Source organism: Lissotriton helveticus, chromosome 5_1, assembly GCF_964261635.1.
Source record: "Lissotriton helveticus chromosome 5_1, aLisHel1.1, whole genome shotgun sequence".
NCBI lineage: Eukaryota > Metazoa > Chordata > Amphibia > Caudata > Salamandridae > Lissotriton > Lissotriton helveticus.
The window spans coordinates 235,793,748-235,813,194 of NC_136065.1; the positions used below are offsets into that span (position 1 = coordinate 235,793,748).

At 45.9% G+C, this 19,447-nt stretch overlaps 1 protein-coding gene across 2 annotated transcripts in view; it reads right to left on the reverse strand.

Moving 5' to 3' along the window:
- The window catches only part of EXD3 (exonuclease 3'-5' domain containing 3), a 2,383,304-nt gene that overhangs the window by 1,512,041 nt on the left and 851,816 nt on the right, over nucleotides 1–19,447 (reverse strand). For both annotated transcript variants that reach the window (XM_078642091.1, XM_078642090.1), the window contains exon 8: nucleotides 17,992–18,131. In XM_078642091.1, coding sequence (XP_078498217.1) covers nucleotides 17,992–18,131 — 140 coding nt within the window. The remainder of the gene's footprint in view (nucleotides 1–17,991; nucleotides 18,132–19,447) is intronic.

Below are 19,447 nucleotides of genomic sequence, written 5' to 3' on the forward strand. Positions count from 1 at the left end.
CAAAGTGGATCCCCCTATGGTCTATCCAGGGTAGTGGCGAGGTCTTAGTCAGATTAATATCTGGGTTGTTGGTAAATATGCCATCTAATGTGTGGCCAGCTGAATGGGTGGGTTCAGACACTATGAGTAAGACCGTATGCTGCTGCAATATCCAGGAGACTGGCGGTGTTCGAGTTGGTACTTAACTCCAGTTGAAATCCCCAGAAATCGTGAGTGTATGGAAGTCCAGACATGACTCTAATTGGGTCTGAAGGGCTTGGGAATAATCCGCTCTGTAGCCCAGTGGCCTATAGACAAGTAGGCCTCGGAACGTGGAGGTGTTATTTAGCTTGAAAGAGAAATTCATCACCTCTGCTGGAAGCAGTGCGATTGCTTCGACTTGCACCTTTAGGTGCTCTCGGTGTATTAAAGCGATACCGCCTCCTTTATTCCCAGTCCTGTCCTGTCTGGTCGCTATATAGCCTGGGGAAGGTTCATATTCCAATCAGGGTCAGAGGACTCATCCGCCCAGGTCTCAGTCAGAAAAACTATATTCTGGTTAGCAAGTTGTAACAAACAATCTAGCTGATATTTGTGCTTAACCACTAATCGCGTGTTTAATAATATGAATTTCATGGACTGGTCCTGCCCCTTCTTGCCGCCATTACCCAAAGGACCACTGCTAACACTGGACACCAACACTGCATTCACAGAGCTCCCAGTGGCTATGGTTTCTCCTTTGTTTGCCCGCGACCACGCCTTCCTTGCGTGCTCGGCATCATTGGCAGTACTCAGTACTGGGTTAAGTCAAAAAACCACAACTTGTACAGTTAGACTCTTCGCCAGCTTGGTTTTTATAGCCCATGAAAACGTAGAGCTAGAACGCTGACCCCTAGCAGGGCGGGCTCGCTCTGACAGGCTGGCACCGCGGGTCGTCAAAAAAGATTAAAGGCTACAAGAGATTTGATTTAAAATAACAAAGCCTAAAGGCCTTTCCAAATTCTTCGTGATAGAAAGGGCGCACAGCGTCCCGGGAGGATGATCGAAACCAGGGGCCCCCGGCAGCCGATGCTGGCACGAGTACTAAACTACCGAGACATAGACGTAATCCTTCAGAATGCCAGGGCAGGCCCACCACTCAAGTATGAAAATGCCACGATCACCTTCTTCCCGGACTTCACGTAGGCAGTCCAGCGGCAACGCAGCTCCTTCCTAGCGGTGAAGAAGATGATCCGAGACAAAGGATTGAAATATGCCATGCAGTTTCCTGCGCGCCTATGGGTGGAGGACAAAGGTAAAACTTGGTTCTTTGACACCCTGTAGTCTGTGTCTGACTAGCTGGAGAATTGGCGGGGACCAGAGAACGTAACCTCGGCTCCGACGATTAGTGCACCTCTTAGGTCACTGAATTGACGAAGGAACGGGGCGCAATAGACCTTCCTGCTCAACTATATGGCTCCCAGCATCGGCGAGGGCCTCAGGTATCAGGGCATGGGGGTTGCCACTGACTTAAGGGGCTCAACAGTGATTGGAGTGGAAGGACTCTTGAGACTCACCATCTCGAGGAGCAGCTGAGACACTAACTATCTTTTGGGGGGGGGGAAGAGGGGGATGTAGCGACTCTTTCACGCCCACATTTCTACTTTTAGTTCCACGTTGGGCGACAGGCACTCTGCAAGTTCGAAACATGGGCAGTTTCAGGCCCAAATTGCAGGGGGGCAGGGAGGGGGGCTGTTGGGATCGGGAAAATGTTGTTGGTTGTGTTTGTTTTAAATCAGTACGGAAAAGTATCATTAAGTAGGAGGAGCTAATGACTTTCGATCACCTGCACACACATGCATTGGGAGAGCAATCTTAGGCTTTTAAGCTGGAATGTAAATGGGTTGTGGGACAAGATCAAGCGCTGTGTGGTGCTCCGAACACATCAGGAGACATGCACCGGGCATGGTTCTCCTCCAGGAGACCAACCTGGTGGGTAATTCCTGCAAGGCGCTAAACAGATGGGGGTACAATTTAGTGGCACACGCAGGCTTCACTACCGGTTCCCAAGGGGTGGGTATAATGTTGCTGAATTCCCTTCCCTTCATGATCCAATCCACATGGACAGATAACCTAGGGCGCTACATAGGTATCACGGGGCAATGGGTGGGATGCACTGTCACTTGCATGTCAATTTATGTGCCACCTGGACTGCAGTCTTGTACATTCAAGGACCTTGGTTCGGTACTGCTTTCACTGCCAGACGGCCTACTATTGGGGGGGGGGGGGGGGGGGGGGACTTTAACTCTGTGGTCTCAGGAACATTTGACAGATTTCCCCCGCGGGACATAGGCACAGCTGCTAGGTGGTTGTCAGACTTTCTGGAGGAACTCGGGCTAGCCGACGTATGGAAAGCATTTCACCCCGATTGTGTCCAACACACGTTTCACTCGGGTGTCTAAAATAGCTTTTCACAAATACATTATGTTATTGTCCCAGCTACACAATTGACATTTGTCCGAAAAAAACGACATCTGGCAAGACGCATATCTGACCATTCTCCAGTGTGGACTCAGGTGGCGCAGGGGCAGGGGGGTGATGGCAGTGTGGTCCCCATCAACCCGTGGCACCTCCGTGGCCCAGACATACGCAAGGCCCTTTTGTTAGCCATGGACCAATACTTTCAGGAAAACAAGGGCACAGCCGACTCCTCCCCGAAGTTGTGGGAAGCGTTTAAAATGGTGATCCGAGGGCAGGCTCTCTCCTTAATAGCTGGAAAGCGCAAGGATAGAATGACGGACCTGGAGGAAATCGAGAGAGCAGTCATCAGCCTAGAAAGGGAGTTAGAGAAGGGGGTGACACCGGAAAAGACTCATATCTTGCAGCTCAAAAGGGATGAATACAAGGCGATAGCTACGGAGAGGGTGAAGAATTACGCCAGGGAATCCGAGGGTAGGGTATATGACTTAGGCGATACAGCCGGGAAACTCCTGGCGTGGCTGGACAAAAAGAGATGGCATCCAGGCTGGTCCCGGAAAATATTAATAATGAAGGCCAAACACTCACGGATCCACAAGCCATTGCCAACAACTTCGCAGCACACTATAGCAACATATACAGCGCTCGCACTCGCTACTCGGAAGAAGACTGGAATGAGTGTCATTGTAGAAATTATTAATAACTAGGAGAATGTGACACCTTTATTCCCTGATTTTAATATGCACAGTTTTATTATATGTTTACACTATATCAGCACTGTAGGGTTTTATGATTATTTTTGCACTGACACTAAAAGTTATTTATTTATGCCTACAGCATTATAAGAAGGGTATTTAATGAGAATTCAAATAAAGGGCTTATTAGCACTTGGCTCAACATATACATGGGCCCACATGGGCAGCATGATGAGAGAAACATGAAATACCCTTTGATAGAGGGAAACTAGATGAAATAATGTATGAATCTGGATTTCATGGGTTTCTTTTAACATCGCGATTTTTGTATGAATATTTATACATATATATTTATATATTTATTAGGTACCATGTAAATAACCTCTTATATATTTTGTACATATTTATATAATGTTTTTACAGATGATATTTTTGTATTACATTTGACAATTGATTTTAGACACTATGTCTTTTATTTTTCGAATGTCATGAACTGTAAAAGTATTTCTTCTGTTTCCATTGAACGTTGAAAATCAATTGAGAAGCCTTTTCCCGCACGTTTGCACTTTAAATACCATCCCCTTTGTCGATAACATGTCATGTGATCAAGCCTCTTGGAGGAGGCGAAACTCGTCATGGTGGACTGCTGGGCGATGATATTTGCACAATAAAGCACAGAGAATTGCACCAGTTTAATGGTCCTCTCATCGTCATTTTCTTGAAAGGGGAAACGTTTTACGTGGCGAGAACTTTGCAATATATATATATATCTACATATATATAGATATATACAGACAAACATATATATATATGTGTGTGTATAAAGATCGCAAGATCGAAACAAGTGGTTCTGGTGCCAATAAAAAACCCGTAAACTAATACCGCGTTGGTGTGGCTGTTTCTTTGTGACAACGGTGGAGGAGGAATACAATTGGAAAATATACCACCCCCGCAATACCTACCTGCCAAGAATCAAGCATTCTGGGACTTGTAGGCGCCATCCACCGGGCGGCCTACGTAAGGTATAAGAGCATGGGACTCACCTTGGGGGAGGAGCAGCTCAACACCTATCAGGATGGGGCAGGGTATTTTAAACCCGTGATATGCGCCTACATCCGGACTACACTCCTGGCCCTGAAGAAGGCTATGACGCCGAAATGCATCCGCCATTCTGTGTGACCTCCGAATAAAGCTGGCTCCAAAGTTTCCCCAGTGTGGCCTCTTCTCTTTCTTCGAAGGAGTTTGTTTGGACATTAATTCGCGCAAGTTCCAGTATTGCGCTTAAGAGGCCCCTGTAGCTTCAAGTTGGCCCTGGTTTTGCTGGACACTGCTTCGGCGGATCTTCGTTTGTATCCAGGTTGCTGGATTTGCCAAGGGAGGAGATGGGGCGGTGTTGTAGTCAGTGACTGCACTTTGGGTGAGATGTACTTACGTACTTGCCCCCGCTGAAAGTATCCCTGTAGTCTGGGGGGTGCTGCAGTTTGGGGACTGGAGGAGAAAGCAGAGTTCGGGAACACACGGACTTTGGAGTTTTGTGGTAAACTACGGCGCTGATCCACCCCCGCAATACCTACCTGCCAAGAATCAAGCATTCTGGGACTTGGAGGCGCCATCCACCGGGCGGCCTATGTAAGGTTTAAGCGCCTGGGACTCACCTTGGGGGAGGAGCAGCTTAACACCTATCAGGATGGGGCAGGGTATTTTAAACCTGTGATATGCGCCTACATTCTGACTACACTCCTGGCTCTGAAGAAGGCTATGACGCCGAAATGCATCCGCCATTCTGTGTGACCTCCGAATAAAGCTGGCTCCAAAGTTTCCCCAGTGTGGCCTCTGCTCTTTCTTCGAAGGAGTTTGTTTGGAGATATATATATATATATATATATATATATATATATATATATATATATATATATTTATATATATATATATTACCTGCCACACACTTACATTTGCATTGTAAAGGCATGCATGGTAAATATGTGTTGTAAAGACTTGTGTGTTGTTAAAAGTGCGCTGCAAAGGCATGCATGGTTCCACATTACATCCACATGCTTCATATTAATCTCTGCCCACAGCGAAGTAAAGGTGCAATAATCAAGCTTCAATTAAACTTCCCTGGTTCGGTTGCTTTTTCGCAGAGCTGCAGTTTGGAATAACTGTTTTGAATCACATACCCCCCAACATGCTTTATAGGCCCCACCCACCCCACTCGTTCGTCACACAGGAATTGGGTAAGTTAACACGATCCAGATATGAAACGCAAAGTTAATTTCAACTCTGCGACCTGATTAAGACTTAAATGCCCAAATCGTTAATGCTCTTCAATGAAAATTACACTAGACCAACTGACTACGTCGGCAGAGTTTAACTATTCACCATCCAGTCTGCCAGGCCTGCCTACTTAAATGAGAATGACTCAATCACACAGGCCAAGGCAAAGTGCTTGGAAAACAGTCAAAAACCACCGAGAAAACTGTAGGGAACCAAAATCAAATAAATGACAAAGCTGAATGTTTTAGGCTACAAAATAGCATGGGACTGCCCCGCAGACCAGGTGAAGAGTTTTCATGGAGCAGCCCTTCCTCTTCAGGGCAGAGCACAGTCACAATCCCAAAGGTATGACTGGGTGCCTTCGGGCTTGTCTCCGTATTGAGAACACAGCATGGGATTCAGAGGAATGTGCTAGCATCCCTCAGGCTGCAAGGTCACTTTCAGCAGGTTACAGACAGAAGGATGTGTGGGGTCGCAAAACAATTGCGTGATTTACAACACACTGACTTTTTTTTAAAACAACAGTGGTCCCATGCATAAGCAATATTCACACAGCAATCAATATAGACACAATGGATACTATATTCGTTATGACATAGTATCCATTGTGTCTATATTGATTGCTGTGTGAATATTGCTTATGCATGGGACCACTGTTTTCAAAAATATGTTCTCCGGGTCCTGTGCTGACTCGTTTGGGCGCCCTTGTTGACCTTTATACACATTATAACACACTGACGGCTTTGCGACCCGACCTTCGGGTTGCGCTGAAACTGCTGTAATCAGTTGCCTCCAAATATTCAGTCGCAGGAGTGGCAACAATGTCTTCCTCGTTAATATTTATGAGGCGATACTTTTGCATCTCCTCCGAATGGATGCAAATGCAGGGATGGAGGCCTGCGAGGGACAGCAGCTTTCCAACCTGTCACTCAATATTCGCTGAATCAATGACAACGTTTTTATTTTTTTAAGCTGACCCTGGCGCTTAAAGGGAGAGTGGTGGCTGCCTTAAAAAATAAAAGTTGGCCTTCATCGGGGCCATGGAGTGGTACCCGAGCACGATCTTCTCCCTTTTAGGCCAAACGCACACACTCTCAAGGCAGAAGCTGTCCCATCGAGACAGATTTCATGTTGCAGATGGAATACCACCCCCTTTAGGTAGTCTGAGTCACATCGATGGTTTACCATCGCAACTGCAGTCACAAGCCACTGACACAATCCACTGTCAGTCAGTGGAAGGCTTCACTCATTTCATGCCCCTCCTACTACTGAACTGTAATCAGTCACAAAGGGATTTTTTTGCGTTTGGCAGTGATTTTCAAGTAGCAATTGATATTTGTACATTTCAAATTACCCTGTCACAAAGCCTGTGAAATGGCACATCTCAGGCTTTGCAAATAATAAAAGTGATTAGCAAAACTGGCCCACAGTGACAATATGACTATGTTGTCAGGGGCTCCATTTTACAGTTCTGCGCCTTTACATTTTACCAAGCTATTGCATTATGGGAGTTATAGTCTTGATCACTTCAACTCACTTGACAACAATGATTTGTCAAATGAATCACAAGATTGGAATCTGATTCCTTCATGACATGGAGTCACCGGCTAAAGGTAGAAATGATTTAATTTCAGGCTTACAAATAGAGAGGGGGGGGGGTGGCAGTTAAAGACATATCATATGGGGTGGGGGTGGGGTGAAGGGGCCCATTCCTTTCACTCATTCTCCTCCACGTCACTTCTGGCAGACATTGCCGGCCACTCCAGGGCCCTATCGACAGTAAACATGGCCGGCCCCTTTCCCACGCAACCTTAAACGCAACCTTAAACGTTTCTGATAAAGAGGACACTGACGCAGCTATGAATGGCAAATAGAGCGAAAGCTCACCTTGTCAGCAAAGGGCCCGCAGCCATTTTGTGTAAGTTACGAGCCATGTGAACAGATTCCCTTTGTAGAGGATCAAGAGGATCGAGTTTCCACTTGGCGCAGTTGAAACATAATCCATATAATAGCCCCTCGCTGCCTGCAGGGTTTCAGAGAAGGGTTCAGTACCAACTGGTGTACATTTCAAGGCGGGCTCGATCCAGTGTGAGCACTGCAGGGAAGCAAGGGGTGGGAAGAGACAACATGCTAAGCTGCTGCTAGAGGTGGTCAGGAATGCCTGCCTCAAAGACACACGTGTTTAACGTGGGAAGCATGCGCAGCGAGGCGGCCTGCTCCAGAGGCTGTGCAGGGTGCCTTTAAGGAACACAAGGCCAACCTATAATGATGGCAGCTTGTCAAGCCGTGTGCAGACAGGCAGCCTTCCTTTCCACATGCAATTGTTTAGCCCAGAGCCACTGGACAGTGCGCTCAGACAGCAGGGAGGAATTAGGGTTCTGGGTCTGGAGTGAGCTATTTTGGTTGGACAGCATTATTCCCCATTAGCAATGATAACTTATACTATAATAGAACGACGTCGGTAGTGGTTATCAAGACAGAACAGCCAGCACCTCTGTTGTAGCTTGCACAAGAGTCTACCAAAGCGTATCTGAGTGTCTCAATGTCGACACTGTGCCATCTACCGTGTCACTCAGAGCAGTGAGGAACACTTCCTCAATACACATCAAATTATACAAATGCAAAGACAGAGCACAACATCACTAGTGACCACTGGCCAACAAAACTCAGTAATGTATTTAATTGCAAAAGTGCAACATAGAAAAAATCAATCCAAATGACAAGAGCATTAAGAAGCTAAATAATATCTCGCAGTGTTGACATGTAGTTGTGGTATGTGGACAGCCGACACGTGTTTCATCATAGACCGACTTTCTCAAGGCTTAGAAGTGGTGTCAGAATATCCTCAAGTCCAACAAAATTAAGTTCCAGAACAATGTTCACCAAAAAGTTTCCGGTTAAGTGTGTGTCCGTATGCACAGAAACCTCCATGAAATGTCAGTGAGTATTGGTCCGTGGACTCCCCTGGCCTATGGTGAGTCTTTACCTGGGCTACTTACTGTTCTTGCTGTTCACCACGGGAGACTGACTTCGTATTCTGCTGATGTCGGGACGAGATGGAAACTTAACACAGGAGCCTTAGAAGTGGGTCCCTTAACCGTCTATCAAAACAGGGACTTCATCGCTCACTTGCCCACGTAAAGACTCACCATAGGCCGGGGGAGTCCACGGACCAATACAGACCTATTAAGACTTCCATGGTACCTTGTATAAGATAAGGGCGGTCTTGTGAAACTTTCGACTCACCTACATTTCATGAAGGTTTCTGTGCATATGGGACAACTGCTAGGTGCTCAAAAGGAGTGCACAACATGGAAGCGAGGACTACGTTTAAGTATCACTGAGCCATCCCAAAGGGTTTGGGTGGGAACAAATATAGCAAGTCTTTTATAAAATCGCATCACAATTAATGATTTGAAAGAGAAAGGTTGATTCGGCAACAACACAAAATGCCCAAAGAGCAGATAAGTAGCCCTTAACAGTGCCCTTGCTGGGCTAGGGAAAGAAAAACAATTAACTTCAGATAACTTTGCCTTTGATGGATCAATTTGTCAGGTGTCGCAGCAATCCAAACATTTTCCCAACAACTGGTATACATGGATTTTGTGGAGGGATGCCTTGCCCCAAGAATACATCAAAAAACGCAGGTGGCAGGCCGAAGAAGGTCAACGGTCACCACTCAATCTCCAAGTATGGAGATGCAAATTGTGCAGGCCCTGGTGCACCACCCAGCCATACTGCTGCGACAGAAGATAATTCCAAAGAGGCAGCTTAATTAGAGGACAGATTCTCATGCCTACTTGAGGGATGACTTTGGCCAGGTTGTTCCTGATCTTATTTAGAACTCGGGGCAGGAGAGGCAGAAGCAGGAAGGCATAAGTGAATCCCAAGCTCAACTCTAGACGGAAGGTGTATCAGAGAGACCTCTACTTTGGGAACTTAAGCGTGCAAACATGCTGTTCTTGGGGTTGGCAGAAGGTTCGAGCCAGGCTTCTCCCCATTGCTGGAAGACGCTCCTGGGACACCCCTGGGTGAAACTGCCATTTCTGATCCGTTAGGCACTTGGGGTGAGTTTGTCCATCCTGGCATTTAAAGATCCCACCAGGTGGTTAATCCCCAGAGAAATCAATGGTCCAGCCATTTCCAGAGGAGCAGAGTCTTCAGGCTCAGGCGCCAGGACTCCATCCCGCCCGTGACTGTTAAAGCACCTCATTGAGGTGGAGTTTGTCTGTGAGCATATGTATCAGTCTTCCTTTGAAGGTGGGTAGGAAACCCTTCAACACCAAGTGAATGACCCTTAACTCCAACAAAATGATGCAGAGTCAAGTGTCTGCTGGACACCCGAGGCCTCTGATCTCCACATCTTTTAGATGGTCTCCCCAAACCAGCAGTGATGCCTCAATGACCACCGTCAGCTGTGGGTGGGGGAAAGGAAAGGGGACTGTTACTGATCCATTTGTGGTCCAGTAGCCACCACTGCAGATCTTTTTCAGTATCCTCTTAACTCCGAAAGAAATCCAACTGATCCCCTTATGTTGTGCTGGGATTTGAGGTCTGGGAGGGCTCCAACACTACATCCCCATAGTCCGCCCATCTCTGCCATATTTGATGGTGTTTCTGAATCCAACCCCTAGCCTTGTATACAGCTGTTTCCAATTCCATACTATGATCTGCCAGGAATGGGGATGTTTCAGACTGCCACTCTCATGCTAGGTCACGCTTGGCCAAAGTTAGGGTCAAAATACTACGGATTGTCGATGCCTATTACACCTGAAGCTATCAGTAAGATGAAGAAGGGTTAATTTAGGGTCCAGCGGGATCAACCAGGAGAAGACTTCTCCTAGGCAGGCAGTCACTCCGTGCCAGAATCCCTTGGGACAGCTGCACACTGTATGAATAAAGGTGTCCTCATCCGCGCCATATTTGAGACAAGTTGGAGAGGCAATCAACCTCATAAGCCAGAGTCTATGGTGTGTAAGATAAATCCTGTGGAGGTACTTCAATTGGATCAACCTAAGTCGCGCTGCAATAGCAGCTGCCCAAGATGCCACTTGTGCCTCGGTCCAGTCTTCATTCTCTATAGTCTGCACGTACACCTACAATGTTGCCCGAAGGGCTAAGAGGGTGTCTGACTGGTTTGAAATAAGTGTTTGGCAGATCTTAGCAACTTTATGATCTCCCAGATCACCCATAAGGAGTTTGCTCTCAAAGGTATTATACTCAGGGAGGCCGGTCAATGTGGTAATGTACAGGGTGAGAGCATGGCAAAGCTGAAGGTATCTATGAAATTGGCTGCGGTGCAGCTGAAATTCTGACTGTAGGGCCTGGAATGATTTCAGTACTGTATCCTGATAATATCTCCCAGGATAGAAATCCCGATCAGATCACATTTATGAAAACCCTCTAATGCAGCCACCGGGGCTATTACGCTGCCCTTCCACAGCGGCGGTGTCCATTCCGTCAGTCTGCCCCACCACCCCACCCACCACAGAGAGCAACACCAGAGATGGAATACGACCCTCGTTGTCGGGTGGAAAAGAACTCCTGTGTACGTAAAGATAGGAGAGAATAGGGGTATCCCCCATTGTCCACTGCTCCGACACATAAGCGCTGTGATCCTGGAGACCATACCATCTGTTACTGATTACAAGGGGATGGTCAGCGCTGTAGAACGATTTAACCCTTTGTGTGTGTCGAACGTCTGGGAGCCGTCCAACGCTACAGTGATCGTGTGCTTCGGACGGCTCTCGGCACTTGAAATCCCTCTGGTGCGGGCACCAGAGGGATTTCTTTCAGTCCAAAACAGCCTCGGGAGCTGGGAAGGGCTTCTCCAGCTCCCGAGGCTGTTTGGATTGTTTCAGTGAAATGACGATCAGTGCGCATGTCGCATTGACATCATTTTACTGAAATGAGCTGATAGGCTCATTTCAGTTTCAGTGCCTACATGCTCTTGCTGGGAAGGGCTTCCCCAGCTCCCGAGGCTGTTTGGATTGTTTCAGTGAAATGACGATCAGTGCGCACGTCGCACTGACGTCATTTCACTGAAACCAAAACTGAAATGAGCTGATAGGCTCATTTCAGTTTCACTGCCTATGTGCTTGTGTGGCTAATCTCAGCCCCTCAGCACATAGCAAGATGGGAGGAATATGACTCGTTATTTGGCATACCATTACTTCGCAGCTTTTTACTTCGATGTTTTTACGTAGCAATTTCCGTTACTAAGCAAGTTGTTAGTTGGCATACCTTTACATTGCAAGTGTTAATGTATGCAAAATAAAAACATGCAGAGTAATAAAAACAGACATTTACCCCGCTCATTTTTACAAACCCCTTTTTTAAATGTAAAAAAAACCCCAACATAACACTAAATACTAAATACAAATACACTATCCTACACATCAAACTCTAAAACACTACCCAAACCCTCAAACACTACACTACCCTACACTACTCAAGCACCACTACACTACCCTAAGCCCTAAATCACTAGCCCCTTGACCACCCTCCCCCTGCCCCCAGCCCGCTCCCTACACTCAAACACTACCCTGCATGCACTACCGACACTACCCTAAACCCTTAAACACTACCCTACACTACCACGACTACCCTACACCCTAAACCACTACCCCCCATCACCACCATGCCCCTACCCCAAGACAGTCCCTACACTGAAACACTACCCTACACGACCCCCGACACTACCCTAAACCCTAAAACACTTTCCTACACTAACACCACAACACGACACTAAACCCTAAAACACTACACTAACACAACAACACTACCCTAAACCCTAAACCCTAAAACACTACCCTAGCACGACACTGCCCCTACCCCCATTCCTGTCCCTACTCCCAAACACTACCCTTCAAGGCCCCAGACATTACCCTAATCCCAAATACACTACTCTACACTACACAAACACAACTACACTACCCTTAAACCAAAAAGACTACCCCCTGCACGACCCCCCCCTACCCTAAACCCTTAAATACTACACAGCCCCTCTTACCTCTCTCTCCTCGGTTCCTGTCTTCTCCGGCTTCCTGCGTCGTCAGTGTTGCACATCGTTGTGATGAAACAGAAGTGCGTCTGTTTCCACACAACGATGTGGATAGCCTTTACTTCACAAGCGTTCCAACGCAAGTGGTGTATCAACTTGCGTAGTAAAGGCTACGCATTGTAACATCCCATGCATTGTAATGCTTGAAAAGTAATGGTACGCGGTGTAACAGCCGCGTACTAATGGATGTTTACCAGATGGGAGAGCTATCACTGGAAAGGGTAGAATCTCCAATTCGCAAATGGGTCTTGAGCTCAGTGGCCATAACGGGAAACCTACCAAATCCAGACATTTCAGAAAATTAGACACCCAGGGGAGTCCAGGGAGGTGTGGCTTGCGTTGATCTCCAAACACTTTCCTACCCAGAATCCCCAGCAAACTCCAAATTTAGCTAAATATAAAAATCAAATTTTCCTCACTTTTCTGTGCGGGAAAGTTGTGGGATCACGGGGACGCCACAAATTTCCTACCACCCAGTGTTCCCCCCCCGGTCCCCCGCTAAAATTGGTACCTTACTTGTGTGGGTAGGTCTAGTGACCGCGACAGGAAATGGCCCAAAACATACTGTGAATACTTTGAAATCATCGATTGCAAAACGACCTGGTGTGCGAGGGAGTCACCAGCGTTTTTGGTTCCGGGCTCAGTGGCCATCTAGGGAAACCTACCACACCCAGACACTTCTGAAAGTTTGACACCCAGGAGAGTCCAGGGTGTTGTGGCTTGCATGGATCTCCCAGCATATTCTTACCCAGAATCCTCTGCAAACCTCAAATTTAGCTGAATGGGAAAGTTGTGGGATCACCGGGTTGCCACAAATTTCCTACCACCCAGCACTACCCCAGGTCTCCCGATAAAAATTGTATCAATCTTGTGTGGGAAGGCCTAGTGCCAGTGACAGGAAATGGCCCAAACCGTACTGTGGAGACTTCAAAATTATCGATTGCAAAACAACCTGGTTTTTGTGAGAGAGTCATCGTAATTTTTGGTCCCGGACTCTGCGGCCATTTCGGGAAACCTATCAAACCCAAACATTTATGAATACTAGACACCCAGGAAAGTCCAGGGTGGTTCAGCGTGTGTGGATCTCCCAACTTTTTCCAACCCAATTTTGTTTCTCATATTTCTGTGTTGGATTACTGCGCCTGCACAACTTTCCTACCACCCAGCATTCCCCTCCATCTCCAGAGTAAAATTATACCTCACTTGTGTGGGTGTCTAATGCAGAACCGCCTAAAAACGTAGATTAAAAAATTAGCGCTTAAGAGCTCGCTGTGCTGTGCCCTCAATCCCTATGTTTTAGGCCCTTCCCAGTCGCAGGCCCTTGGTCCACCCACACAAGTGAGGTATATTTTTACTCAGGAAACTGAGGGGTGAATGGCAGGACATGTGTGTTGGCGCGGTGATCTCAGACAGAATTGGGAGGAAAATGTGATTTCTCTAGCTACATTTGAGGTTTGCAGGGGATTCTGGGTAGGAAAGCGTTGGGGGATCCATGCAAGCCATACCTCTCTGGACTCCCCTGGGTTTTTAGTTTTCAGAAATGTCTGGGTTTGGTGGGTTTCCCTAGATGGCTGTCGAGCACGGGACCAAAAACAGGTCATTTTGTGATAGATCATGTTGATGTCTCCACAATAGGTTTAGGGCTCTTCGCTGCCATGGGTACTGGGCCCACCCACAAAAGTGAGGTACTATTTTTAACGGAGACCCGGGGGACCGCTGGGTGGAAGGAAAGTTGTGTCAGCCCAGTGATCTCATAACTTTCCCACACAGAAATGTGAGAAAAATGTGATTTTATTTTTCCAGCTACATTTGAGGTTTGCAGGGGATTCTGGGTAGGAAAACATTGGGGGATCCACACGAGCCACACCTCACTGGACTCCCCCAGGTGTCTAATAGGTTTTCAGAAATGTCTGGGTTTGGTAGGTTACCTTAGATGGCCGCTGAGCACAGGACCAAAAACGCAGGTGCCCCCTATCTATCACAAAACGACTGGGTCTTGCATGGGTGGCACCTGCATTTCCAACACTTTCCAACAATACCTCTCCCCTCTGCCTATGTGCTCAGGGGGCTGAGATAGCCCTCTGGGAATGTAGGCAGTGAAACTGAAACCAGCAGATCGGCTCATTTCAGTTTCGGTGAAAGACGTCAGCGCGCCTTGCGCGCGGATCATCATTTCACTGAACAAAATCATAACAGCCTTGGGAGCTGGACAAGCTTTTTCCCAGCTCCTGAGGCTGTTATGATACAAAGGAAATCCCTCTGGTGCATGCACTAGAGGGATTTCCAGTGCCATGTGGTCGGATTTGCGGGAGCCGTCAGACGCACAGAGCACTTTTGCGTCGGACGGCTCCCGCGCCTCCGACGCATGCAAGGGGTTTATGATATGGTATGGTTACTTGTAAAATGTAGAAAAAGTGTTCCAATTTGTGGGTTTGGTATATAAACTCATGTCTAATCTGCCATCGCAACAGTGATATTCAAAAATCCAAGAGGTTTATTTTTTGGGAGTTGACAGTCATTGTAAACTTGAGATCAGCCGACCATCCATTAAATGCTTATGTCAATTTTAGACCCATGCCAAATGGCAAAGAGGTCATCTATATATCTACATCATTTGGTAATCCTGTCATTGAAAGGATTGCTACTTCCAAATATCAATTGTTCTTTAAATAGTGACAAAGAGGTCCGGTATTTCTTGGGTGATAGAATGTACATCCCATGGCAATGGCCTTTGTTTGTACAAAAAAAGGTTTTGTTTTAAAGATTAAAACATTTCTTACAGCATAATGAAGCTACGTCCACTACAAATTATGTGAAAAACAGCATATGGCTAATTTCTTCCATCTAACAGCTCTCTAATGACTTCAATTGCCTCGTTCTGAGTGATTTTAGTGTATAGGGATGGTTGGGCGCTGGCCCTGGAGCAAGAGTTGGCTTTACATATGGCAATAAAATATTACTCACCTTACAAAAAAACCTAGAAATTCACTGGAAAAAAGTAAAGTTATCTCTAGTAACTATAACTCACATTCTCACCATGCACTGCTTGACCTCACATATTTGATCACTCATGGTGGGGGCGCAAGTTCATTCCTACTAAATGTTCTGATTAACCAGGAACACTCTCTATCGTAAGGTTATTATTACATCATACACTCTGATTAGGCAGTTGAAGTGTTGAGCATGCATTCCCTCCTGTGCAATGCTAGATACGGAGTATGCTCCAATATTTCTTTAAGACCTGCTGTGCAATGGTCTTTAGAAACGAAGTAAAGACGCCACATGGAGATGCTTGCTACACAGGATAACAGAGCCCAGAGAAGCAAAAAAAAAGGGAATGCCTTATTAAGTCAGCCGGGAAATGCAATATGCGTTACTCGCATACAATGTTGGAAATTGGTACATAGAAGGCAAGAGAACAATAAGAACGCGCACCTTCAGTGCCACAGTGAAAGATACCCTGAAATCCATTACCTGACTGGCATGCACGCAGGTCAATAAGAAAGCGGAAGACTGGAAAAGGGAAAAGAGAAGAAATATACATCTTCCATACAGAAAAAAACCAAAGAGAAAGTAGAGCTATAATTGTTTTCAGAAACAAATTGAGTCAGTGTAAGAATATATAATTGTATCCACTCGCCCACAAGCTATACAAATTATGGAGTGGAGAAAGTCAAAGCGATGAGGATCTCTTATTCTTCTGGGCATGAGCACCAGAACAGTGTTGGCATCTTTTTTGGTTCAGAAGATTTTAGTTCTCCTACCATGAAGTAGAAGACACCTACTTACAGGGATAAAATCCTAACAAAAAAGGCACCCAAAGGAAACAGTGACAAGCCTGTACTACAGCTAACTTGCACTTAGAGTATATCACTTACTATAGGACAAGAGCCACCAACCACAGCGAACACTAGCAGTTTTCCATCCAAATTCAAGAAACAGAAGGTGAAAAGAGAACTCATGAAAACTTCCAGCTATTGGTGGCTACCTTAGTACCAAGAAAGAACCATTTATGTAACTCTTAAAAATTGCCTTACAACCTAGAAATTATACAACAGTAGTATGAGACCTCTTTCAAAAAGACAATTGTTGAAATAATATGAAACAGGAGCACATGGGTTGATCCTTAACAAGACTGAACATAGGGCAAAGTGACAACCTTTACGAAAGGACCGCTACTGACAAATCAAACAGGAGGCTCCTCATGCAAGAATTCATCCCTATTATATGAGGCAGTATCTTCAATGCTGTTGAATAACGTGGAATGGACTTCCTGGCAATAAACCATCCAATCCTTGCTTATTTTTATCTGGTCACACAGGAGCACTAAAGGCCAAACAAGAACAAAAGAAGAAGTAGATGAGCGATATAGCAGTAACCTGCCCAAAGTGGCAACTCAAGCTAAACCCGAGTTTTTGTGCAAATTCCTCAATAAGGGAGGGATGCAGCACAGGGATCCATATCCCCGTGAAGATGCTCCCTACAGGATGCTGGTCCTCGGGCCGCCCCGCAGCCTCCTATAATCAGGCCCGGACTGGCCGTTGCGGGCACCGGGCAATCCCCCGGTACGCCGCACGGGTGGGGGCCGATTTTGTTACAGGGACGTTTTTGCAGCATAGCTGCAAAATTGGCCCTTTGCCTGGGTGTGAGGGGCACTCCACATACCAAGCACGTTCACCCCGGAACATATGCATCTACATCTCTTTTCATTAACACTTTTCGGGTCTTACTTTCTCTTCTCACTGGCCAGAGCTATTCATGGGCAGAGTCAAGGTCATGTAGGCATGGTCACTTTTTTGAAGACAACACAGCATACCTTCAGATCGGACAGTGTGAAAGTTGATGGTGTGTGTCTACATTGGGTACCACTCCCCTTGATATGCTTACCAAGAGGTCAGTAAAAACTGTCCATAAGCAACTGTTCTGTCTGAGGTGTGAGACCTCGGAGCCTGCATCCCACTGGGCAGTAACAGCTCAAAGTACTGGAAGCAATATAATGGAGTACAGCTTCTCAATAAGGGCATCTCTTCTCTACTGGGTTGCTGCACCTTGTGCATGCTTGCGTTTTCAAAATTGTGGGATCACTCAGTAACTATTCAATTAAGCAGTACATTCAGGAAGTTAAAGTCTGAATAATACGACTCCTGAACATGAAATGCTGTGAGCAGGGGGTCCAAAGAAAATGGTGGATACTACTGTCAAAAACAGTGAAAGGTTACATTTGAAATGGCCGGTGTGGGGTGCAGGGATGGAAGGCAAGGAGTAAAGTTATTGAAATTACAGTGCCAGTCGTGTAGGCAGGGAAAAGGACACACAGCCTTAAAATTCTGTCTTCATATGCACCCACGCACGCAAACGACATGCTTATTCTCAACTTTAGATCTTAACTATTGCCTATTTGGTATTCTGAAACGCATTTTTGCATTATCACTCATTTCAAAATCAAGCTAAGTATATAACTGAATCGACTTGTGCAGTGCCAGTCTGGAGTACCCAGAGCAAGCTGGCACTGTATTATTTTACCTTGCAACATCTGTGAGGTCAAAGTCAGGGACGCTCCATTGGTCGAGCATCTCGATGAGACGGCGTTGCAGCTCTGGGTATTCGGAGACATATGCTTCCATGAGGTCGACCTTATTCAGAAGGTACAACGGAGTACACATCTACGGAAATAAAACAATCAGTGTGCTTAAATATTCAACCTATAGTCAGACATTAAATGCATCAAGCAAGTAGCTACCTTATAGATTGGCTTAGATAATGTTCTAGCTTAATTCTTTTATATAAACGAGCGTGTTCAAATAATATCATGCACTGGAAATAGCGGATGAGGGAATCGTCTGCCTTAAGACTAGTGTGTTGTGGATGTAAGCACCAAAGTGAGCAAAAGAAAAAAGTGAACGATACCTCACTTTTCTCAGTAATGGACAATGGTTTTGTGAACACATGAATGTTTTCCATGCACCACCAGGGACATGCCATGGATTTAGTCTTTAGTTAGTGTTTGAAAGTTCTCAAACAAAATTGGTTATGCGGATATTTCTAGTATGTACATATTCCATTTTTTCTACAAATATCTCATTTATGCAACATCGAATTGTTCTCTAAATTTTATCTCCACAGAAAGGAAACGTGCCAATTTGTGGCAAACGTCAAGAATTTGTTACCGATTGCTGCTATTTTATTGGTCTATGTCCCGAATATAAAGCAGTTACAGCCAACACCTGTGGCAAAAATCTCTTACGCAGTAATGCAGAAAAGATACACGTCCAGGCATGTGATATTCCTAAGAAAACCAGAATGGCTCACAATCTTCTTGCAGCAGTTACAAACTGACTCATACTAGTGGGCATAAATAATTTGGTTCAAAGTAGAAAAAAATCATTATCCAGGTCTGGTGACAGAAAGTGGCAATGGGTGTGCATTCAACGCTATCTTTTGGATACAACATAGGTATAGTAAGTGCAGGATCTTCACCAAAACGTGCCCTGTTAAAGGTGCAGACAGTGAAGTGGAAGCAGGGGGAATGCATGTTACTGCATTGTGACAACCGTGCACGCCAACATTGTTCCTTCCGAGATGCATTGGTTGTAATTCGGCCAGGAAGGAAAGACCCACTGAAATGTTTCTTTTTTGGGTCCTCCACGCTACTGCTTGCACCATGGCCGGCGTGATCTTCACCATGTCGTTGACGGATCCCTCTGCTTGACGCCATTGCTGATCCAGTTCTTCCTGTAATGGACGCATTTTCAATTGGCAAAAAGGAACAAGAGGAATGCAAGAAGATATTGTCCCTAGTAGTGACTTGTAACAGCGTACTGAAAGATACTTTTTTCTTGCAAAAGCCGGGGAAAGAGACATTAGACCCAGTTGCCTCTCTATGGAGGGAAATGCCTTGTTTACTGTGGTGTCCAGAATCGCCCCCAAGAACATGATGTTCCTTGAAGGTTGAAGGGATGATTTTTCCACATTCAAAGGC